A 25170-nucleotide genomic window follows, 5' to 3' on the forward strand; every position below is an offset into this window, starting at 1 on the left:
CACCCCGCGAATTACCGTGGTTGCCCCCGAGCCCCTAAAATAAATCGCCGCGTCGCCCGCCAAAACCGCCTCCGAGCTTCCGGCCCAGACATCAAAGCCTCGGCACCCTCTGCGTCGCAGGCTAAGCCAGCGTTCGTTCCGGCGGCGGTGCCCAGTGTCTCGGCCTGGGCAAAACCGCTGCCGTACACGAACACGGCTACAACTCCCTCCTCCGCGATTCGTCCCGCCCCCGCGACTCGTCCCTCTCCCGCGACTTGCCCTCCGACCGCGTCCGACAATCTCGCTTTAGCGATCGACTTCTTTCAGTCGATCAACTTTGAGCGCGTTAACGCTTTGGGCGACGCCATTCGCGCTGCCTCCACTGCACAACACTTTATCGCCGTTGTGCAGGAATACGCCGACGTATACGCGTCATTAAATACGTACGTCCTCCCCTCACTCCGCCGGTAATCAATGGCGTATATAAGTAGAATAAAGCCCCTATCCGTAACGATAGGATTTTTTAACGCTTACGGTCTCGCAAATCAACGTGATCAGGTTTCTGACTTTTGCGTGACCACCAAATTGATATCTTTTTAGTGCAGGAGACCCTACTTAAGCCCGCGCGCCGTGACCCTAAAATCGCGAACTATAACATGGTCAGGAACGACAGGCTCTCTGCCCGTGGTGGTGGTACCGTCATTTACTATAGAAGAGCCCTGCATTGCGTCCCGCTCGATCCTCCCGCGCTCGCTAATATCGAAGCATCAGTGTGCCGAATCTCACTGACGGGACACGCGCCGATCGTTATCGCGTCCGTTTATCTTCCACCGGATAAGATCGTTCTAAGCAGTGATATCGAGGCGCTGCTCGGTATGGGGAGCTCTGTCATTCTGGCGGGCGACCTAAATTGTAAACACATTAGGTGGAACTCACACACCACAACCCCGAATGGCAGGCGGCTTGACGCGTTAGTCGATGATCTCGCCTTCGATATCGTCGCTCCGCTAACCCCGACTCACTACCCGCTAAATATCGCGCATCGCCCGGATATACTCGACATAGCGTTATTAAAAAACGTAACTCTGCGCTTACACTCGATCGAAGTAGTTTCAGAGTTAGATTCAGACCACCGTCCCGTCGTTATGAAGCTCGGTCGCGCTCCCGATTCCGTTCCCGTCACGAGGACTGTGGTGGATTGGCACACGCTGGGCATCAGCCTGGCTGAATCTGATCCACCATCGCTCCCGTTTAACCCGGACTCTACCCCGTCTCCTCAGGATACCGCTGAAGCCATAGACATCTTAACGTCACACATCACCTCAACATTAGATAGGTCATCGAAACAAGTTGTAGCGGAGGACTTCCTTCACCGCTTCAAATTGTCCGACGATATTAGGGAACTCCTTAGAGCTAAGAACGCCTCGATACGCGCCTACGACAGGTATCCTACCGCGGAAAATCGTATTCGAATGCGTGCCCTACAACGCGACGTAAAGTCTCGCATCGCCGAAGTCCGAGATGCCAGATGGTCTGATTTCTTAGAAGGACTCGCGCCCTCCCAAAGGTCTTACTACCGCTTAGCTCGTACTCTCAAATCGGATACGGTAGTAACTATGCCCCCCCTCGTAGGCCCCTCAGGCCGACTCGCGGCGTTCGATGATGACGAAAAAGCAGAGCTGCTGGCCGATACATTGCAAACCCAGTGCACGCCCAGCACTCAATCCGTGGACCCTGTTCATGTAGAATTAGTAGACAGTGAGGTAGAACGCAGAGCCTCCTTGCCACCATCGGATGCGTTACCACCCGTCACCCCGATAGAAGTTAAAGACTTGATCAAAGACCTACGTCCTCGCAAGGCTCCCGGTTCCGACTGTATATCTAACCGCGTTATTAAACTTCTACCCGTCCAACTCATCGTGATGTTGGCATCTATTTTCAATGCCGCTATGGCGAACTGTATCTTTCCCGCGGTGTGGAAAGAAGCGGACGTTATCGGCATACATAAACCCGGTAAACCAAAAAATCATCCGACGAGCTACCGCCCGATTAGCCTCCTCATGTCTCTAGGCAAACTGTATGAGCGTCTGCTCTACAAACGCCTCAGAGACTTCGTCTCATCCAAGGGCATTCTTATCGATGAACAATTCGGATTCCGTACAAATCACTCATGCGTTCAACAGGTGCACCGCCTCACGGAGCACATTCTTGTGGGGCTTAATCGACCAAAACCGTTATACACGGGAGCTCTCTTCTTCGACGTCGCAAAAGCGTTCGACAAAGTCTGGCACAATGGTTTGATTTTCAAACTATTCAACATGGGCGTGCCGGATAGTCTCGTGCTCATCATACGGGACTTCTTGTCGAACCGCTCTTTTCGATATCGAGTCGAGGGAACCCGCTCCTCCCCACGACCTCTCACAGCTGGAGTCCCGCAAGGCTCTGTCCTCTCACCCCTCCTATTTAGCTTATTCGTCAACGATATTCCCCGGTCGCCGCCGACCCATTTAGCTTTATTCGCCGACGACACGACTGTTTACTATTCTAGTAGAAATAAGTCCCTAATCGCGAAGAAGCTTCAGAGCGCAGCCCTAGCCCTAGGACAGTGGTTCCGAAAATGGCGCATAGACATCAACCCAGCGAAAAGTACTGCGGTGCTATTTCAGAGGGGAAGCTCCACACGGATTTCCTCCCGGATTAGGAGGAGGAATCTCACACCCCCGATTACTCTCTTTAGACAACCCATACCCTGGGCCAGGAAGGTCAAGTACCTGGGCGTTACCCTGGATGCATCGATGACATTCCGCCCGCATATAAAATCAGTCCGTGACCGTGCCGCGTTTATTCTCGGTAGACTCTACCCCATGATCTGTAAGCGGAGTAAAATGTCCCTTCGGAACAAGGTGACACTTTACAAAACTTGCATAAGGCCCGTCATGACTTACGCGAGTGTGGTGTTCGCTCACGCGGCCCGCACGCACATAGACACCCTCCAATCCCTACAATCCCGCTTTTGCAGGTTAGCTGTCGGGGCTCCGTGGTTCGTGAGGAACGTTGACCTACACGACGACCTGGGCCTCGAATCAATTCGGAAATACATGAAGTCAGCGTCGGAACGATACTTCGATAAGGCTATGCGTCATGATAATCGCCTTATCGTTGCCGCCGCTGACTACTCCCCGAATCCTGATCATGCAGGAGCCAGTCACCGTCGACGCCCTAGACACGTCCTTACGGATCCATCAGATCCAATAACCTTTGCATTAGATGCCTTCAGCTCTAATACTAGGGGCAGGCTTAGGGACCCCGGTAACCGTACTCGTCGAACTCGACAAAGAGGTCGACGTGCAACCTAACCCATGCATCAGCCCGCTGAGTTTCTCGCCGGATCTTCTCAGCGGGTCGCGATTCCGATCCGGTAGTAGATTCATTCGCGAAACAATTGCTCTTGAGTTGTTAGGTCTCCTTCGGAGGCGCTCGGGCAGTTGTTAGCAAATCCCACCCCTCTTGGCTGAGCCTTTGCTCGCCCACCTGTCCTGGTGAAACTGGAAAGGCCTTCGGGCCACCAGTAAACTTTCAATCACAAAAAAAAAAAAAAAAAAAGTTTTATATTGCACAAAAGGTTCAAACAACCTGGAAGGTTCGACAGCGTTGCTAGGCGGGTAGGGGGGGGGGGGGGGGGGGGGGGTGAACAGCATATAAAATTAGAGGAGAGAAGCGGCTGCCCGCTGAAGAGAAGGAAGAAGAGAAATAAAAAAGAATCTAAGATATAAAAAAAGCATGAAGAAAGAATAGAAGGAAGAAGCGGAGAGGAAGGGAAGAAGAAAAATAAAAATCAAAACTCATTCCAGCACATATGAGACTCATTCCAGCTAACTCATCACCCCTGTCTCGTTATGCAGGGAGCTTACACCCGGCCAGAGGGGGTTGCCCCAAGGCCCGATTCGCGCCCTCGTAAGGGGCCGCGAGGACCCGATGGCAACGGGAAATTTACGCCTTGGTCTATAAGCATAGTGGAACGTGGAACTTCACAACTCGGATCGGTCTCTGGTTGAGACCTTTAATACCCCCTACAGTTTTAAGCCTCCGGATTGCCAGCAATCCCTCAATCCAAAAAAAATCATTCAATAACTATAGTATGATCTAGATCTGAACCTTAGCCTGATCGAAGTCAAGTAGATCGACTATGCAGTATTTACTAATAGTTGAATAATCTATGAAAATAACTCCACGGTAAGTATCAGGATGGGCCTTACTTTTGTTTTCATGATGAAAATTAGTTAAAGATTGTGAAATAATAATCTATACAGTAAGGAATACCCTACTAAAAGGGTATAAAAACGAAGGGCTCGACGAGCGAACTAACCCATAGACACAGCCCACTGAGTTTCTCGCCGGATCTTCTCAGTGGGTCGCGTTTCCGATCCGGTGGCAGATTCTGCGAAGCACTGCTCTTGCTAGGGTCAGTGTTAGCAATTCTCCGGTTTGAGCCCCGTGAGCTCACCTACACACGCTAGGGTAAGCTGAAGTAGCCTCTCAAGGCTATCAGCATAGGTAGGAAAAAAAAAAAAACGAAAGATTCATTCGATCGGCGGCGTTCGTGAGAGAATGTAGTCGTGGACATGGTGTGCGTGAGTCATTGTTTTAAGTCTCTGTAAATGTGTGCTAATTGTTTTTTTTTTAAATGGTTTTTCTTCTGAATCCTAAATATACATTATATATTCAATAACGGTTATCATAAAACTCAGTACGGTACGTTAAAAAGCACTCACTCCAAGAACTGCTGATTTCTGTCATTTTAACGGAAATGAAAAGTGTTACCGCTTGTTACATATGTTTCATAGCTGATTATTAACTGTTAATTAAGATAGTGCAGAAGCAATTAGTGCAACAATCAGAGCAAATATAGTAAAATATAATAGCAACAATCATTCGTTTTTACTGATAATTATAATCTTAAATGATTGTAGGCCAACTGAGATCAACCAAAAGAACGTGTAACCAAGAGCCGTATAATATTATGTAAAAAAACATTTGTGAAGTTGTAAACGCAGTGTTCAAGTTAGGAGTTTTCCCCCAAAATGAGGAGGTGACGAATCTGTTAGATTTTTAACAGTCGTTTTAATTTTAATATAATTATATAATCTAAGTTTATAAAAAAATCTTTCTTTCAAATTGTTTCTTAGAACCAATAAGAGAGTCGTAATATAATTTTTTTTTAATTTTATAATTTCGTAATTTGGATTATGGATTAAAATTTTTTTTATACGATTAATGTCGTCGTAATATCAAACCAACATTTTAAAATTAAGGCAAAAATTCCGGCCCTGTTTAATGTTCACAACTTTTTTATATTTTACAAATTTATTAAGGGGATTTTGGTGGTTTTTGATTAATTTATGGGATAATTTTGTCGGAAGCTGGTGCTATTGGTATCAGTAGGTAGTTTTAAAGTGTAGTCAATAGTCAAACATTTTTCGCAATTTTAAAAACCTAGTGATAAGGGTGTATTAAAATCATAGATATTACACTCAATATTCAAGAAATAAAATTTAAGTAAAAGTTTCGAAATCCACGAAATGGTGAGAGCTATTTTTGAAACTATTGGTAAGGCTACAAAATTATAATTTACTACTTATGGTAGTGTAAAAATAAAATCTTACAGAGATGTTTTAACTAACAGAGATGGAGAACTACCCACTTTAATGACAATCAATGTACTACTTAGAAGAGAACCACACATATGTTTATAAAATTAAATAAATATAGGAAAATTTTAAATACGTATTAGACTAAATTTAAAATTGTACCAATGTCCAATTAAATTTCATTAATGAGTGCTGTGTTTGTGATAACTATGTTCAGATCAAAAGGTCGTGGGTTCATATATAACCCCAGATCGTTACTAGTCATTTGTGGTTTCTGTACAGAATTAACTTTGAATTAAGTACATCAAAAATGTATAGTTTAATTGGTTACAAAATAGAACTATAGTTTGATCAAGTGGATCGTGCTTACATTAGTAATAAACTGAAGGGTAGATTGAACCATGGAGAAAAAAACTGATTCATCTATATATCTGGTACATGTATCTCAAATAGGTTCATAATATAAATGGTGATTTATGAACAGTATATTTTTTTAAATAAGTTATATAATTAATAAATTTTAAATACTGTAAAAGATAACAGAAAAATATTAATCATATTAATATTAATCAAAACGAATAAAATAAATCAATGTTTTTTAAAATGTACTGTGTTATGTGCTGTTTTAACTTCTGTTTCATAAAACCTTGTGCCGAGACTTGCTAACTTCTTAACTATTGAAAAAAATTTAATTTCCTAATGAGAAATCACTTATTATTTCAATTGAATCCTATAGTGATTTAAAACATTAGTAGTTAAAATTATATAGTACATAATCAATAACATTGCTATGTTTTAGGTTGTAGTGTTGGTTATTGTGTCAATACCTATTAGAAGAATACCTACAATTAAATATCCTATGTTATTGATGTACTCAACTAGCCATTTAATATAAAAAGATATGTAAATAAAGTGTGTTTAATAAATAATATGCATAAATTAGTTATCTAGCAATAAACTAATTATCTAGTAACATGAAAAAAATCTTAAAAAGTGGACACTTAACAAATTTACTAATAAGTTAGGTATAATAATTACCAATGTATTATTTTATTTTCCGATCCATTATATCAACACTTGATTGACTCATAGCCTATTAATCAGTTTTTTATTGACAATGCTTATGAATTAGATTATTTGTTTGACTATATGCTTCAGCTATCAATGGTTTTCATCCAGTGGGACTAGCTGTATACTAAGCTCTTCATATCCTTATAAATAGTAATAAAAAGGAATATTTTTAATGGATTTTTTTTAAAATGGAGGAATATGGAATGGATTTTTTTTTACAAAACCCCCGTTGTTTAGTTTAAAACAAACCATTAATGAACGACTCTTATTAAAACTGCATTACATACACATAGACAATTCTTCGTAAAAAAATTACATAAATACTCAAGATTCATATTCTGTAGATATTTTCTCTGTTGGTTTGTTAATGACATTTATTTCTATGTGCTAAAAACCAACCGATAAAAATACAATACCAATAAAAAATACATAAAACACGTGCTGAACTGTTTTTATTTGCCTTTTTATTTTTTGATAATGTTTCAGATGACCTGCCCTTAGATAATACATTTATAAATAAAAGCAATGTAGATTCTCAAGTAAAATCAATATTATACAACAATGTTGTGTCTCCTAAGGATGAGAGGGCATGGCTTATGAAAGCAATCACTCTAATTGACTTGACAACACTTTCTGGTGATGACACATCATCAAATGTTAGAAGACTTTGTCGGAAGGTAAACAACTAGGCTATTCGATTCAATTTCAATTAATCATTTTCAAAGTGACAGGTAATATTATTAAGTTAGAAATAGATGTTTTAGTAACATTCATTTACTTTATTTTCAATTTGAAATAAATAATTTCATATTGCAACATCTTTATGTTTAAGCGTTAGATTAGAGGTTAGTATTTTTTTATAAGATTAATATTTAAAATTTGCTAATTTGGTTCGTTCTCTGCACTCTTGAATTTTTTAACCAATTAAATGCAAAAATAAAATGGTTTTGAAACTTGAAACTTGAACTTTGAACTTTGAACTTGAAAAGTTTTATGTAACCTGATAAGTCCCATACAAGTCATTTCATGTAGTAGGTGTTTTTCATATAGTAATAATATGTATTTAGCAATAGTTAACTCTGGTGAGAATTTAAAGCAAATGTCTTAATTAATGTTTTAGGCTGCATATCCAATTCCAATTGATATTATGAATCCTTCTGATAATCTTCACACTGCAGCTGTCTGTGTCTACCCTACAAAGGTGCCTGACGTATGTACTGCTCTGAAGGCTATGAAGTTGGAAAAAAACATACAAGTAGCTGCAGGTAAGTTTTATCAACACTGAATTTGAATACTCTTTCTTCTGTTTCTTTGAATGATTTAAATCTTATGAATGGTGCATACAGAGCTAGGTGTCCAGTGACCTCTTCATCTTTCATATGGTGAATTACAATTGAAGTCAAATAAAAGAAAACCTATCATGTTTTGTCATCTTATAAAAAAAATATAAGATGTGTGGTGTCGTGGGACACCAGATAGGAACGAAGTTCCTTATAGTCGTACACTGTGTGCATTACTAATAAAAATCTTACGTAACGGACATTTTCTCCCGGTTAGGGTACCCCTCCGCATCGCCCTTAAGGAACTTCGTTCCGAAAACTCAATTGCTTTATTTTGGCAATTATGTATGAACGAACTTGAATGTGTGTAGTATCAATAATACATTAACCGAGCGTTCTTACTTTCAAATTTCGAAAGTAACTATTCAAATATTTAAATTATGAAACCTATTTTTCAGTGGCTACAGGATTTCCGTCTGGTTTGTATCCTCTCCCAACGAGATTAGAAGAGATTCGAATGACCGTAGGGTATGGTGCAACAGAAATTGATGTGGTTATCGATAGGAGTTTAGTTTTGACCGGGGAATGGGAGACACTGTTCAATGAAATACAACAAATGAAGAAAGCATGCGGACCTGCACATCTCAAAGTTATTCTTGGCGTTGGCGAATTGGGAACTTATTATAACGTAAGCGAGATCATATTATTTTTATAGGGATGTGGCAAAATTTTCATAAACTTATTTCATTTTTATAAGAAATTAACAAGAGTATGCTAGGTCCTTACAGAGATGAAATCTTTCAAATCTTGTGGCTGGTTTTGCGGCTACGACTTGTGAGCCAATGAAATAATATTTAAAGTCAGATCCTGGAGGCAATTTACATAATATACGAAATGTGATACATGCTTCAGAATTTAAGGTCACAAAAAGCGAGTAAAACTGCAAGGCGGGTTTTGCGATTGAATCAAATTAAGTAAGGAAGATGCTTACAGGACTCTAATAGAGCATTAATTATTAAATTATGATGTAACTAGCGACCCGCCCTCGCTTCGCTTATACCTGAAATTTTATTATTGGTTATTTACGACATCACATTAGAAACCTCAAAAATAACAGTATTTCTCCACTATTTAATGGTGTTATTATACATATAAACCTTCTTCTTCAATCACTCTATCTATTAAAAAGAACCGCATCAAAATCCGTTGCGTAGTTTTAAAGATTTAAGCATACATAGGGATATAGGGACAGAGAAACCGGATTTGTTTTATACTATGTTGAGTGATTATAACACAGGTGTATAAAGCTTCAATGATCGCCATGATGGCTGGAGCGGACTTCATTAAGACATCGACCGGCAAAGAAGCCGTAAACGCAACGCTACCCATTGGTCTTGTCATGTGTCGGGCTATTAGAAGATATTATCAGATGACCGGTCATAAGGTATGCATCTTTTGTATCATTCCTGTGTCCTCTACTCCAAAATCTGCCTGGAACCTGTAATGTTTGAAGAACCTATTGTAAGAACCTATAGACATCTTAATTCGGGTCACCATTTTCTAAAATTAATTTTGGTCATTGTTAGGTCATTACAAAGTATAAGCAGAAATACGTATTTAACAAATGTTCCCGATTGACTTCTACGGTGAAGGAATAACATTGTGTAATAAAAATGAAGCCCGAAAAATTCTAATTTGCGTAATTACTGGTGGTAGGACGTCTTGTGAGTCCGCACGGGTAGGTACCACCGCCCTGCCTATTTCTGCCGTGAAGCAGTAATGTGTTTCGGTTTGAAAGGCGGGGCAGCCGTTGTAACTATACTAAGACCTTAGAACTCATATCTCAAGGTGATTGGCGGCATTTACGTTGTAGAGGTCTATGGGCTCTGGTAACCACTTAACACCAGGTGAGCTTGTCCACCTATGTAAGCAATAAAAAAAAAATGCTATTGACGATCACGCTACGTTAACTGGTCCCGTGCTAAGTTCGTAAAGAACTTGTGTTACAGGTACTAGATAATGGAAATAAATATAAGATTTTTATTATACACCTACATATATATAATATACATCCATAACCCTGGAAAAGAATTTTTTTCTCCTACCTGCGCCGAAAGTTCGGTTTTTCTCCCGCTGTACAGGGAAGAAAATGTAACTTTTCCTGCCAGGGTACTGACAAGTGCGCATGCGCGTTAGTGTCTACGTCTGCTCTCACGCACCTAAAATTCTCCGCCATTGTTGTGCTCGGGTAATTTGCAATATTGTGTTTAGTGTAAAAGTGAAATAAACAAAAGACAATAAAATTTAATAGTGAAGTATTAAACAAAGATGAGTTCATCAGACAGTTCTTATTCAAAGTAGTAGTTTATTTAAAAATTAAAAAACAGTTAAATTGTTTTTTTTTATTAAAACGGGGGCCCCACCCCCCTACCCCGGCTCGGTATTCCGCGAACTTTCGGCCTGGTAGGAGAAAAAATAGTATGTACACCGCGGGAGAAAAGTTGGACATTTCCTTCAGCGTGTTTGCCGACGGGCAATTTTTCTCGCGGGAGGAGATGTCTAACTTTTCTCTCTTGGTGCACAATTATTATATTTATCATATAAATATCTTCCCTTGGCGGTATTCGAACCCGCGACCTGCTTGGGTAGTGACCATGTCACTTACCACTACACCAGACTGTCGTTACATTATTATTGTATTGCAATCTAAATTTAGCCATGACAAATTCGCGGCAGAATAGTGTGGCTCATACATACATTATCACACAAGTGATGTGTCATCGCCTGTCATTGTGCCCTTTTCGAATAATCAAAATGAAAAACCAATATTCTTTATCCTTTCAGGTTGGACTTAAACCGGCAGGTGGAATAAAAACTGTTCAGGATACACTGAATTGGTTAGTTCTTTTGTACACAGAGCTGGGTCCTGACTGGCTCAAACCTGCCCTATTCAGGATTGGAGCGTCCAGTCTTCTGGACGTGATAATAAATCATTTAAAATCCACAAATCAGATTAGCTGTAGCTGATTTCAAACCAAATCGATTCATGAATATCTTATTTTATCTATATATCTATCAGCCCACAGAATATATTGATTGTTATTGTTATCTGTAAGAATTAAATTTTGTTACGTTTTCTGAGAAAAGGTGATTTAAGAGTATTTGTGCCATGTAAAATTATTTAATAAAAGAAATTCTTATAGATTTTTTTTTAATATTCAACCTTCGATCCAATAAACAACAAATCCTTACAAACTACATATTATAATACAAATTAAATATTGCGCATTAACTAAATCTTAATTGACTATATGACACTAAGTTTACAAAATATACTTTATTTTAGAACCAAAAACATTGGTACATCAAAAACCGTATATAAAACAAAATAGGTTTTACTTTTGCATATCAACGATCAAAACAAATAATAATATTTGCATTATTTAGAATAGCTTTGTTCACCTATTCATTTATAAATAAAAGTCAATTAAAATGATTCGAATAGATCGATTATACGAAATATCGATACGCATCGTTTAGAATCAATAATGTCTCTACTATCGATATAAATTTTTATGGATCTATTGTTCTGTCTCTACCGGTGCTTCGGCATGGAAACCCAATTCGGGATGAGCGCTATAATTAACAACTCTTAGTTTACCACGCTTATCCATGTAACCGTAATGCCCCTTGATCAGACCGTCATTGTCTCGCTCTTCGTAACGGAATTGGCGGTTTTTGCTGTAAAAAAATAATAAAGTGTTTGTAAAATCATCATAATATGCTAGCGCGAGGTTGTATCTTCCTTTTTTAAGTGAAAACTTCTTTAGCATCGTTGTGATTTGAAAGTCGATGAAACGAAAAAGCGACAATAAAAAGAGACACATAGATTCCTATATAAGATTTAATGTAGGAGAAAATGAGATAGGAAGCATTATATTACAATCTTTCTTATATTCGTGGTTCTCTTTGTGCTCTACTTCGTACCTAATATTCGTATTCTGAATAAATCTATGTAAAATAATTATCAAACTATGATCATTACTAAAACCTACAATTATCCTCTTCCCGAAATTTTACATTCGTCTCGTTATCTTGAAGCCAACATTTTTGAAGGTTTCACTTCTACCAGGTGTGAATTGTACACTTTTTTTTAAATATTCACTTAGATATATTAGGTTTGTAACTTAGAGCATGGTCTTATGGAGAGGCCATAACCTCGTCTATCCAGAGACATTGGACTAATCAAACTAATCTTCAAACGAGAACGCACAATTAGTTTACAGCAAAAATAAGCAGGATGGTATTACCGTGCGATTACCGCAGCCCATACATCGTACGTAATTGAGACATTAAGGTCAGTCTCAAATGTAGGTATTCTATAACGGCTGACCCGTCCTTCAAACCGAAACACATGACTGCTTCGTGACACAAATTGGCAGGCAGATAAACCTACCCATGCTTACACGTCCTACTTGACAGTAGCAGTACGCTGGTATAATATTCTAAGAAGGCTTCTTTTCTCCAGTGAACCCTCGTTTTCGAATTCGTCGTCACCTTTTCCGAAAGCGCCGGAAATACTGCTGTTCTACATCGATACCACATACTCATCTTTATCAGCCAAAAATACTAAGGCTTTTTTGTGAATGAGGGATTACTATTGGTCCAGAGGCCTTTCCAGTTTCACCAGGACAGGTAGCGAGCAAAGGCTCAGCCAGGAGGGGAGTACTGAGGTTGGTAGGAGGAGTATGTACTTACGGGATTGTTACTACAGACCGACAAAAGAAGCTGTGGTCCCAACTCCTCAAAGTTACACATTCATATCTACCGTATATTAACCGACAAACTATTATCTTTAAGTACCTCTCAGCACGATCTTCTAAAGTAATATTAGGTAATGATCTAATAAGCCTTGGATTATAGCCATTCTGCTACCAATTACAATTGCACGTAATTATCGGCATAATTACCCCTTTCCAGTGTCGTAGCCAAATTGATAGCTATGTGGCCCTTTCATGCCGTGCATACGGAATTCTGTTCTCTCGTCAGGCGCCGGAGACGACTTCGAATTACGTTGGGCTGGCGTTGGTGGAGCTTGACGAAGAGGCGCGGGGTAAGCATTCCCTGAAACGACAAATATTTTTTGCTGTAAAAGAGCAATGAATATACAAAAGGAAAACCCATATTTTGAAACCACTTAAATGCCGGCACTCACCCTGAGACACTTGATCGAAGTGCGAGAGAATTACCACTGCTTTCAAAAAACTTATTCTTTACAGTGGTACGGAACGTACGTAAATGCATACGTGTAGTTTTCGTAATAAGCTGTGTAGGTTAAAATTTTCACTTTTTTGCTTATGTGGGGGGACGACCTCACAGCCCACCTGGTGTTAAGTGGTTACTGGAGCCCATAGACATCTACAACGTAAATGCGCTACCCACCGTAAGATATAAGTTCTAAGGTCTCAGTACAGTTACAACGGCTGCCCCGCCCTTCAAACCGAAACGCATTACTGCTTCACGGCAGAAATAGGAAGGGTGGTGGTACCTACCCGTGCGGACTCACAAGAGGTCCTACCACCAGTAAACTCAAACATTGATATTGATACTTACGGCCAGGCGATGCGTAATGCGTCTCTGAGACATCTTGTTCCGATGGAATAGCTTCAGTGTACGATTGCAAGGGACCGCTCTCGAAATGTTGATGCTTAAAATATAATTGTGAATTTAGTACTTAATTGAATTGTTTTATTTTAATGAAATCAATACCATAGTTTCCAAACTATGACAAGACCGAATTTACCGAACTTGAGGAGTATGAGAAAACATACGTAACGGTATTATAACCAATTCCAAATAAAAACCAATAAGAGAATACAGTCAATCGTTACATTTAATTAATAGCAAATGTAATTAGGGTGATTATCTGAAATAGATATCTGCTTTTTTTGTTTTACCAACCTGTGGAACTTGAATTTCGTTTTTCAGTTTCCGTTTCTCTTCGGCTTGTTGATATAAAAATATCCTTTTGTCGTCTAATTGGGGAACAAAATCGTTTTCAATATTTGCAATTGGATGGAAAGGCTTTACGGGTTTAGCTTTAGGAATTTCTATTAGATCATCTGCAAATTGTGCTATTGGAATGGAAACGGGCTTAAATTCACCCGGATATTTCTTTGGATATAATTTTGTGGGCACTTTATGTTTTGATAATGGTTTCGGTGGTACCAAATGCAATGCCAAAGTTGGTTCAATAGGATTTATGCTATGGGTTTGAAGGTGATTTCTGCTATCACTATCTACATAAGGTGGTTTGAAGTTAGACGGTTTTAAGTGTAATGTTTCTTCAAATGGCAGCTCTAGCTGTTCAGAGGGAGCCTTCAATGCGTATTCATCAGGCGCACTAACAGATGGTGGTTCAAGGTTAAGAATAGGCTTGCGAGGCTCGAACTTTTCCAAATCCCTCACCCTTCCAACCCTTATACCTCTCAATTTTTTAGATTCCTTCGGATTGGTTGAAAATACCGGTACTTCGGTCTCTATTCTTAGTGGGGGCAAAATAGATGGCGTTTGCAGTGGAATTGGTTTACCCTGAGCAATGGGGTACCAATCACTTTGTTCGCCAGGTTCCGTTGATGGATAATAATACCCAGGCTGCTGTTCTGATGACGGTGGCAATAGGTAAGTGGCTGGCGTTATGACAGAATCGGGAAGCACCTCATGGGATTGATGGGGATTTGGTGGTATAAGGTAACTATCCAAATTCGTATCGTCTTGCGTGTAATAATTTATAGGTTTTTGACTGTCGTCCGAAGTTGAGGAGACTGCTTCGGTGGTATCATCCTCCTTATCATCAACTGGAACTTTTATTGCAGTAATAGAAAGAATTAACGGCAAAACCTGAAAATTTGTATTTCACTTTATTTTCATAGTTCACTCGCTTGTTTTCCTACCGAGGGTTTTAAGGTTTAATAGATCGTCTCATTACCTAAACAGTACTATTTATTTGGGTGATAATTCATGATAGAGTTCTCAATGCGAGCTTATCGTAACATGCTTTGAACTAAATTATTGTTAACATCATAACTTTAATTAGTATTATAGAACGCTTTATCACTTTCCATGTAGAATATAGAAAGTTTCAAATTGAGCATTAACTAATATTTATAGGCTATCACGACAGAAGTGGCAATTATTTAGATGAAAACTGGGGCAATTGAAAACATGAAAATTAACTAGTCTAAAATTACGTAAAACAGTTGTAATCTGTGTCACAATTAAGAAAAAGAGTAAGAATAACATTCTGAGCAGAACTGTTACGGTAAACGAACATTAACGACACTCACAATAAAAACATCCTCAAGCATTTGAAAGACAACATGATGATAAGTTTATTCACTAAGTGGCATTTTTGTTAATTTCCACTTACTTTCATGTCCATTGTCACGTAACCTCAAATTTGCGTTTGCGCATTTTATTGGTGGTATTGGGTCATTGTGAATATATAACACTATATTTCCTATTTCTACCGTGTAGCAATCATGCGTTCTAGTTTGATGGGTGGAGCAGCCTTAAGTAAAATTGAAGATTCAGCCTCGTGTCTCAGGCGACATGGTCGCGTTGACGTTAAGATGTTTATAGTCTTCGGTGACCAGTTAAAAGTAGAAATAAACCAAATTTTATGGAACATAGATAGCTTACCAAATTTATCGGCTCAACGGAATAGATATATTCTATTTGGACTGAATCTACGTTCTTTTTTTACGCTCAAACCACGTCTAACAATCCACATTAAACAACCGAAGAACTTTGCAATTCATCAACAACGAAATAATTGGACCGAGACGGACTACGTGAATTTATTTTTTATTTGTAACAAACCCAATAATTGTGTAATATGTAAATTACATTTTGAAATACAAAGAATCGATTTAGCTCACTTAAAATAATTGATTCTTTGTCCGAAATAAGAAAAGGGACGCAATCGACAAAACCCCCGAAAGTGAAAGAGAATAAAGTTGTGGTTATGAAGATCATTCGATAAAACCATCATGAGAAGAATATTCTGAAAATAGACACTCTAACCACATTCTCGAAATAAAAAGTCGTTTTAATATCCGTGATACGATGTAAGGATGCGACATCCTGTCAATACGTTTATCCGAGATAGGTGCGTGGGAAAAGATGTCATACATAGATGAACGAAAAAAATCACAGGAAATGATTAGCTAAAATTGTCGATGGAAGAAAGAAAGCGAATCTACTTTCCAACAGCATCAACATTCTCGTTTTGGCGTCATGAAATAAATAAGAAATCGCTATGTACATGACATAATGTCAACAGGAACTCCTGTGTAGAAAACTCGACCAGTTATCGAACAGTAGTTTATTTAGAGTTGTGCAATACCAACATCACCCACTTATTCATGGAAATAGTCAAAAAAAAATATTGGCAGACGTAAACAGCGATCGTGAAATAAATGAAGCGTGCAAGTGCGGAAGCGGTTTTTTACTTTTTACTTTCGTCTGATTGAAAAGAAAGTTTATTTTTTATTTTTACACCAAAGCGTAATAGTAGGCTTCCGTTTGTTCTTATTTACTTTTCGTTAAAATCAAGTATGTGGATATTAAAATGTTGCTATAGTGTCGTATTTTTTCAGAGATTATTCGACAATCAGTTTGATTCCAGGTCAGAGTTATAAATTTTATTGATTTTATTTAGATTCTGGGTTCGAGACCCTGGTGAATTTGTTCTTGTCTCGTATGGTTTCCAGCACCTACATTACTTATTGAAACAATAAACAGGCTTTAACCTCAAAATTTAAATGGTAAAATAAAACTTGAAATAAAAGCTAATTCGTAATCCTTAATTCGTGTTCGTAGGTCTCCTAATGTACATTGACTAATTAATTCATTTCGGTCAATGATTAAAACAATTAATAAAACTAAGCGAGATTTTAATTACATTGCCCACCACCATTCTGCGGTGATATCTCCGCTAAAACCATGTTGGTCTGACGGCAGTAATTTAATACAGAAAACTAAATACATTATGATGTTAATGTTAAATTTTGAATATAGCTGAGAATTAGCTTTCATGATTTGACAATTACTTCAAAATTAAACGTTTTAATTAAATATATGCTTCTTTTGGCATTTCTGTTTTAAGTACCTAACACATCTTAGTCTCCGGGGCCATTTAAACAAATCTCGTCACATTTTTTATATCTCTACATATTTATTTGTTACTAGTTGACCCAGACAGACTTCGTAGTGCCTCAATCGATAATGTATAAAATAAACTTAAAACAAACAAAATGAATCCGTCCGACGGGGGACACATGAAAGGAAAAACAAAATTATTATTTTTTATTTAATTCCGAGCATTTTTATATTTATCTATCTTTTAAACCTTCTCTGGACTTTCACAAATAATTCAAGACCAAAATTAGCCAAATCGGTCCAGCCGGTCTAGAGTTTTAGCGAGACTAACGAACAGCAATTAATTTTATATATATAGATAAGTCTAGCAATTAAATTATAATTTAATGAAGCACAAACATCGGCAGTTCCTAATAGTTCTGTAGTTACAATTTTCATACGACGTATTACTGTCCAACTTATAATACCTACTTTCAATAAAAATTAAAATCATTTGATGAATACTTCTGATTTATACTCGCGTTTAATTTATTTGGTTGTTCGATTTCGTGCATTTTGAATACCGCATCTACTCGCACTTTGCAGTTTTCGAGGTCACGAATGAGTGCTTCCAATCTAAACATTGGTTTTACTAGTTTTTGTAAGCAACTTGTACCTAGCGGATAATTTTAATAGATACCTCGTATTGCTTTGTATACCGAGTGATGTAATATATCCAAATGCAACCTAGGTACGATATTGACCTGGATTGTCAGGCTGCACCGAATAGCGGTATTATCAAGCTCTTAAACATTGTATTATATTATTATTGTGTATTGGACTGTCGGTGGAGGCTGCGGTCACGGCTATTAGCTGGATATTTTATTACCAAGCTTTCTAGGATAACAGAACACCTAGAAAGCGGCTTTCAATGTAGATAAAGCTATTGTAGTTGGGAGGTATGTTTCCGTGATGTCGATATAGAATTTAACTAGATGATTATTTTGTTATTCTTTTTGTTGAGGTATAAATTGAACAAACAAAATGTTTAGATTTAAACACGTAATTAAAACTGCTTTCATTAATCTCTCGATTATCATTTTCATTTTTCGATATAGATTTATTGTAATAAAGTATTTGAAACATCGGAAATAGCAAAATTAAAATAATAATTACAATAATCACAATTTACTATTTGTAAAAGGAGTTTCAATTAATGAATTAAAAAAAACTGTATGAAGGTCGTTACAAAATATTTAATGAATTAAATAATGTATTATCGTATGAATGCTTTCGCAAAAATATCAATAGGAACCTTACCTACTGATATTTAAAAAAAAAAGATTAATACATTCAAGTGGCGGCAGTGAAAAAGGCGAAAAAACATAGTTGTTCAATAGACTTTATTATAAACATTATTACGGGACGGTGCCGGCCTAGATTAGATTTTAGGGCTTGGTTATTTGAGAACAGAGAAAGAACAGGTTTGAACTAGATCTGGGTGAGAGAATGCAGCCTTCTAACCTACCTAGATAGGTTGTCATGATAATTCAAGCCTTGCAAATTCGCAAGAATTTCTAAGTAGCAAGAATATTATTAGAACTCATCTCAAACTTTATGGAACGCCTTTTCTATGGGAATATTAAGACTAGATACTAAAACGTCCTTATTGAGTTTTCGAAATACATATTCCAAGGTATAGAAAAAAGGCAAATTATAATTACATTAATTAAACTTTTCAATTAATGTAAATCTCATGGAAAGGCACCAACAGGTTGTTGCGAAGAATAATTAAAGATAATTAAAAAATTAATATAGTTATAAAAAGTTTTCTAATTTCGCGTTTACAGGTACTCATATTAGTACCTATATCTTAATTAAATACCTACTAATATTAACGCAGGCGTTTATAATTTATACCCACCAAGACCTTATAGTTGTTGTACATTTATAAGTTTTACAAGAGACCGTTACTCTCTCGTGCCAACAAACTTGACCAATACAAATGGCACTATCTCCAGACTAATGACATTTTAAGCTTCTCGGCAATATTGAAACGAAAGTGAGACCAATAAAATGTACCAGAACAAAACGGTGTGAGAATTTTAAATGTTACTGTAATGCCCTTGATCATTCGACTTGCACTTCGATCGATTTTCTTGATAAATATCACTACGAACAAACAAGATTTTATGTATTTACACTACGTCTAGATGCCGTACAAAGTCGAAACTTTGGTAAATAAATTAATGAAAGTTATCCCGCCAACAATGAGTTACGGGTTGACAAAAGGGTCAAAAGTTGCTTGCCGACACGTTAAGTTCGTGGTTGTTTACTAAATGAAGAATGGATGCTTGCGAAGTTAGTTTAACTAGGTACACGATATCCATCTAAGCTTATACGAAAAGTACTTACGTGGGTAAAATGAGAACGAAATTTTTTTTGCGAATCGATTTTGCAAAAATATTAGATAAAAATACAGGAAAACAATCAGGGACTTTTCGCATACGATCATTTGGCCTCAAATTGGAATCCTATTGTATGGGAATCAGAGATTGATAGACATACTTAAATACATTTAAATACATATACATACTTCTATAAATTTTAATGACCGAGTTTTTTTTTTTATTGCCCTTGTAGGCAGACGAGCATACGGCCCAACTGATGGTGAGTGGTTACTGTCGCCCATGGACTTCAGCAATGCCAGGGGCAGAGCCAAGCTCTGCCTATCGCTAAAGAGCACACCTGTTTGTCACACAAGTGTTTACCTGATTTGGGAATCGAACCCACGATTCTTGGCCTTCTCGAGAGCACTACGCCACCGAGTCATTCAAATACAGATACAATAATGGCCGATATAGGTATTCGAAATAAATTAATCTACGAGATAACTCATATTTAGTGCGCAATTCAGGAATACATAAAATTAAACCTACCCTACATTTAAAATTATCCGTTAGCACATCGAATAATTTTAATACTGTATACACTAGTATATGTATGTGTATTATGTGATTGTGTATATATGTATTTTTTGTGTATGTATTTGTAATTTAATATAAATTTCATTGCACCAACCACTATTTACTCTGCACTACGTTTAGTTAGAGAGAGAATGCCTTAGACATTAAGTCCGCCAATGTAAATTTAACATAAAGTGTAATAAATAAATAAATAAAATAATTAACAATTACATATAAAAAATAATTTTGAATGGTTAGACGGCTTATTGTAAATTTACATCCGTTATTTTCGTCTGTATATTTATATTCAGTCATTTATACAAGAGAAATACATACAAGAGACTTGATGTTTAGGTGTTTCATTTATGTAACAAACTTTAATATCGTATATCAATATGATCGAGGGCTTTAATTGTAACCTATGGGATTTGGTTACCGCTTAACTCCAAACGGGTTGTGATGGGATGTTGCGATTGTAAGTAATAGGATACTTTCCGAGCGCTTTGACACATCCTTCTTCAAACGAGGTTTGAGAAGAGCTTTCAACTATACCTAGGCCTGATAACATAACAGCCTGAATATGCCAAATACCCATGTTTCTACTAGACTGTAGCCTTCTTGCTAGTAGACAATTCTTCAACAACTTCATGCCTTCATTCTCACATCAAAAAAGATTATATTTCTTATGGTTAGAGCACAGATACCCGTGTTTCACAAAATACTAGTTAAGTAATGCGCATAATATAATATTAATGTAGGATTGTAAAATATTATTAAATATTATATGTTTTAATATTTGGATACTTACTATTATTAACCGTCGCCACATCTTCATGGTAAGGCCAGATGAAATTTCTTAACAGTTAATATTATTGTTTTATTTTTATTTCAAACACAGCACGAGTCGATAATTTCTATAGAGGTGTTTGCGTTACAATTTCCCGCCCAGCACTGCTCTCGCGCCTTCCCACCGTCGCGTCAAAATAATAAAGGCAAACGGTGCTCATGCTCGCATTTTATATAACATTGCCAATCTACTACTGCACAATATATAATACAAGTTAAAATCTACTTCGTTTTGTTTTATTAAAGTTAGATAATTGTAATTGTGGCACCATCATAATCTGGGAAATTATTCATGCATGAAATTATCGGTCTTCGGATAGTTAAACTAACTAATTGTTGAATATTTTTTCACTAGTCGGCCCGTTACATAACTACGTTTAATCGCGTCTAGTCAAAAAATGCATACTGGATTGCGAAAAGCAAAGCGTTGGGAACAAGCCGACATTACGATTTAAGTGTTAAAAAAGCAATTATTGGATCTTGGGATTTAGCAATTTATGCAACAAAAAGTCCTAATAAAATAGGTAAAACAGATTATCAGGTCAGTGCTAAAAGACAAGAATATTGCCGCTTAACTTTCTCGATTTCAACAAGCTAACTGCAATATAATAAATTTACAAACTAAGTCTCGGTAGGCAATCAAATAGAGCATCTAACAAAGATTTAGTTGCGTTCGTCCTTAATAGGTATTATAAATTATAATTCTAAACACGTCTAAAATAGTAATCAATTTTGAAAAAAGATAAAAATGACACTTCCGCATAATATTTTTTTTTCGGATTTTACGAATCGGTAGGTATAATTAAAACTACTATTACGGTTTAATCTTGCTTTTTTTATTGTCACTATATAATTATTATTTCTGATGTTTCGAGTAGGTGCTTTACAGTTTTCGTAGTTACGAACGGATATGAGCAGACGTACCTACTTATGTAGTTTTAATTAATATGTATATTGTATCCAAATATGAGTTTGGTATTTTTTTAACATGTAAATTTATCATTTAAATTTTAATTTTTTCGACTTTTCAAATATTTTACAGTTTTCGTGACCTAAGGCGACATAATAAATACATAAGACATATTTCTTCTCATAATATAACTAATTTATGCAGCAGTGACATGAACTCTTTTGTGAAGTATTTATATATATTTTTTTATTGCTTAGATGTGTGGACGAGCTCACAGCCCACCTGGTGTTAAGTGGTTACTGGAGCCCATAGACATCTACAGCGTAAATGCGCCACACACCTTGATTATTAAAAGCATGTTACAGAAGACATAATCTGCATATTATTTTGGGATGTGTGTACTCGTATGTATCTTTTCAGTAAGTCTTTCATACTTAGTAAAAGTCATTTGAACCGAACTGTGCTAGGAAGCCGTCTTTCTAAGGTTATAGATTTAAAAATAACAAAAACCACGCACGTAAATTTTGATTAACAGTGTTTAGGGCTTTTTTTTTTTTTTTCCACAGGAGAAAATCGCCGGATCCCCACCCGCGCGGCAGGTGGGGTATGTGGGAGTTGAACCTCACTAAAAACTCCTGCCGCTCACAACCGGCGCCCTACCTCGGACCGGGCCGGAGCCCAGTCGGGGCTATTGAAACGGCGGGACAGGGTTGACGCAGAGCACATTACATCCATCCCACCGTCCCACGGACGCCGGACCGGTGGCCGCCAGCGACACGACCACCGGTTCCCTCGTTCAGCGGGCCGAGAGCCCGCTTTGATGGCGCCGCGTTACACCTTCCCCCAGAGCGGTCGGGGGAACGCGGTCTACCATCACCCGGCTTCCTATTGCGGGTGAGCGTGCAGAGCACGCCACCCCACGTCTGGGTCCCTCCCCGCACAAAACGGGTGGGACCCCTAGCTCTTAGGGGGCCAGGTCACGGATACGACCCCGGTCCCGACCCCCTGCTCGGCGGCGGCGGGTTTCTGCGTAGTGAGGAGAGCTTTCCCTCACTCGCCCCGCCGCCTCCTTCTGCGAGATGGTGCACTCGCAGAAGTCGAAGTGTTTAGGGCTGGCAGTATTTTGACACGGTGTTTTTCTTTCTTACGTGGTCAAAGGTCTTGCTTATTGTAAATAAACGGATTGTTTGTATGTAAATGCAAATGAATGAAAAATCTTTTAAAAAGTAGTATATTTCAACGCGGTATTTCAAACTATATAGTAGGCAGGCTCGCTTTTCTATTAGCTACTCATGGTACGTGCACAAGGCGTTTAGACCCATTGACTACACTAAGTTTTAACAAATTATAAACGCACTAGCGGCCCGTCCCGGCTTCACTCGGGTATTTAACAAGTTTCAAAATTAAAAATTAAAATACACACACATAAACCCTATCTATTTGCGTCAGATTACTAAAAAAAGAAAATTATAAAGAAAGTTTGAAAGTTATTATTTTAATTAACTTTTATTTTTATTTTTATGTTTTTTTTGTTTTTATTTTTTATTTCTCTATTTTGTTATTTTTAATTAGTATATCATTATTTTTTTCTAATGTTCTAAAAACGTCATACATACAAAACAAAAGTCATTGAATTTATCGAGTCAGTTTCCCTGTAAACGATATTTGTCGTTGTTTTATTTTTTTAAATAAAAGAGTATTTATTGTGGCACAGCTACATACATATAATAGTTAGACATATCCTGTCGAGACACTTTTTGCAAATAATGATGTGTTCTGCAAAGTCATAGTGCATTATTTTATTCTATCATTAATCCTTTTCGCAGCGCACGCGATGCAAAGAATATTTTAGGTAATTTTTACACCCTGGGTTACATTATTGAAGTTTTAGTAAGGATCCCAATTTTTTTTGGAAATCTAATATAGGCCGGGGATAGTGTAGCTTGTCAATAGTGAAAGAATTTTTCAAATCGGTTCAGTAGTTTCAGAGCCTATTCAATGCAAACAAACAATCAACTCTTTTCTCTTTATGGTATTAGTATAGATAACCAATTAATATTATTTCATATTGGTGATAAACAATATTCGTTACATCATAGTCTAAGGCGCCACCATTCGGTACTCTAAAGATTTCGCGGCTCCTAATAATTAAGAGTTGACCCTAATGGTGAAGATGAACGCATCCGGGACTTTACGTTAAGAAAATAATTATTTTTCGTACTCGACAGCTTTCAAAGTTTTCGTCTAGACACGCAAGCAGTGCTAAAATAAAACTATGACTACCAACCTACAATTATGTATTCTTGAGCATTTATTTCCCTTCAAATTTTTTACTTTATATACACACAGTTCTGCTTATCCTGTAACGTTTTTGAAACACCAAAAAACTTTAATGGATTCGCAATAATATTGCCAAGTATTAATTTTATTTTATTTTTTTTCAGTTCAAGGTGAACGGTCGAACTCAGAGAGGCATAGTTATCGTAAGACAGATGTTAAGAAACCGTTAGTTGTTCGAGTTACGATTCGTCACCGAATAAATCGTTTACAACAATGAATCCTTGGTCAATGCCCCTGCTCGTGAGTAAACCATGAGCAAACCATTAAACGACAAAAGCGTTGTGATTTCATTGTAGATAATAATTCTTGAATGCAAGCTACATTCTTAAATTTACAAACCTTCCATAAGACACGACTGAGACGATATGCCAAATATTGGCCAATTGTTTTACGGCCGTTTTCAATAACCTATCTATCCCTAGTTTCGGTTACTAAAGATAGACAAATCTATATTTTTGTCCTTACTTACGTTCCAATAACCTATCGACGGGCAGCAGTTCCTATCGGATTTATCTATCCATCGTCGGGAGGACGGATAGCCTGCTAAAGATAGAACGCTCATACAAATCGTGCTTACTTCCGTTTCAATATGAGTTTTAAGTAACTCTCCGGTAGGCGGCGCTATCTCTAGTATGGGCATTCGCTTATCTGTCAAAATCGGCCGGTTACATGTTTATCTTTCGAAAGTAAATCGCTATAATTTAATAATTGTTTCTCTTCATATTGGCATATTGTAGCAGTGATGATAGTGATATGGAATTATTTCAAATGATAATGGATTGTGATGCAGATAGTGATAGTGAGGCCGATATCATATGGTTAGGAAAATAAAGATCGTCTGAATTACATGGCGAAGATCAATAATTACGAGTTTGACTATAGATTTCTGAGCAAAGGTGTTGTGAATGAATTGATTAATTTAATGAGACCATATTTGAGTGTAACGTCAAAAAGGTAAGATAAATTTTAACCATAAAAGTACTCGTTAT

The 25170-nt window shown here is 37.5% G+C and overlaps 2 protein-coding genes across 2 annotated transcripts; one reads left to right on the plus strand and one right to left on the minus strand.

Moving 5' to 3' along the window:
- The first annotated feature begins 5028 nt into the window (after positions 1 to 5028).
- Positions 5029 to 11180, plus strand: Dera (deoxyribose-phosphate aldolase). Its single transcript, XM_028176684.2, has 6 exons — positions 5029 to 5586; positions 7185 to 7375; positions 7819 to 7963; positions 8437 to 8666; positions 9276 to 9422; positions 10823 to 11180. Exons 1-6 carry the CDS (start codon positions 5559 to 5561, stop codon positions 11003 to 11005), a joined length of 924 nt encoding a protein of 307 aa, XP_028032485.2. The 5' UTR covers positions 5029 to 5558; the 3' UTR covers positions 11006 to 11180.
- A 238-nt stretch (positions 11181 to 11418) lies between these two features.
- Positions 11419 to 21056, minus strand: LOC114244781 (uncharacterized). The gene is made up of 5 exons (XM_028176682.2): positions 20894 to 21056; positions 13940 to 14878; positions 13592 to 13685; positions 12949 to 13102; positions 11419 to 11719 (listed from the first exon to the last, which is right to left on the minus strand). The coding sequence occupies exons 1-5, from the start codon at positions 20918 to 20920 to the stop codon at positions 11560 to 11562; spliced, it is 1374 nt and encodes a 457-aa protein (XP_028032483.2). The 5' UTR covers positions 20921 to 21056; the 3' UTR covers positions 11419 to 11559.
- Positions 21057 to 25170: the final 4114 nt, after the last annotated feature.

Source organism: Bombyx mandarina, chromosome 22, assembly GCF_030267445.1.
Source record: "Bombyx mandarina strain Sakado chromosome 22, ASM3026744v2".
NCBI lineage: Eukaryota > Metazoa > Arthropoda > Insecta > Lepidoptera > Bombycidae > Bombyx > Bombyx mandarina.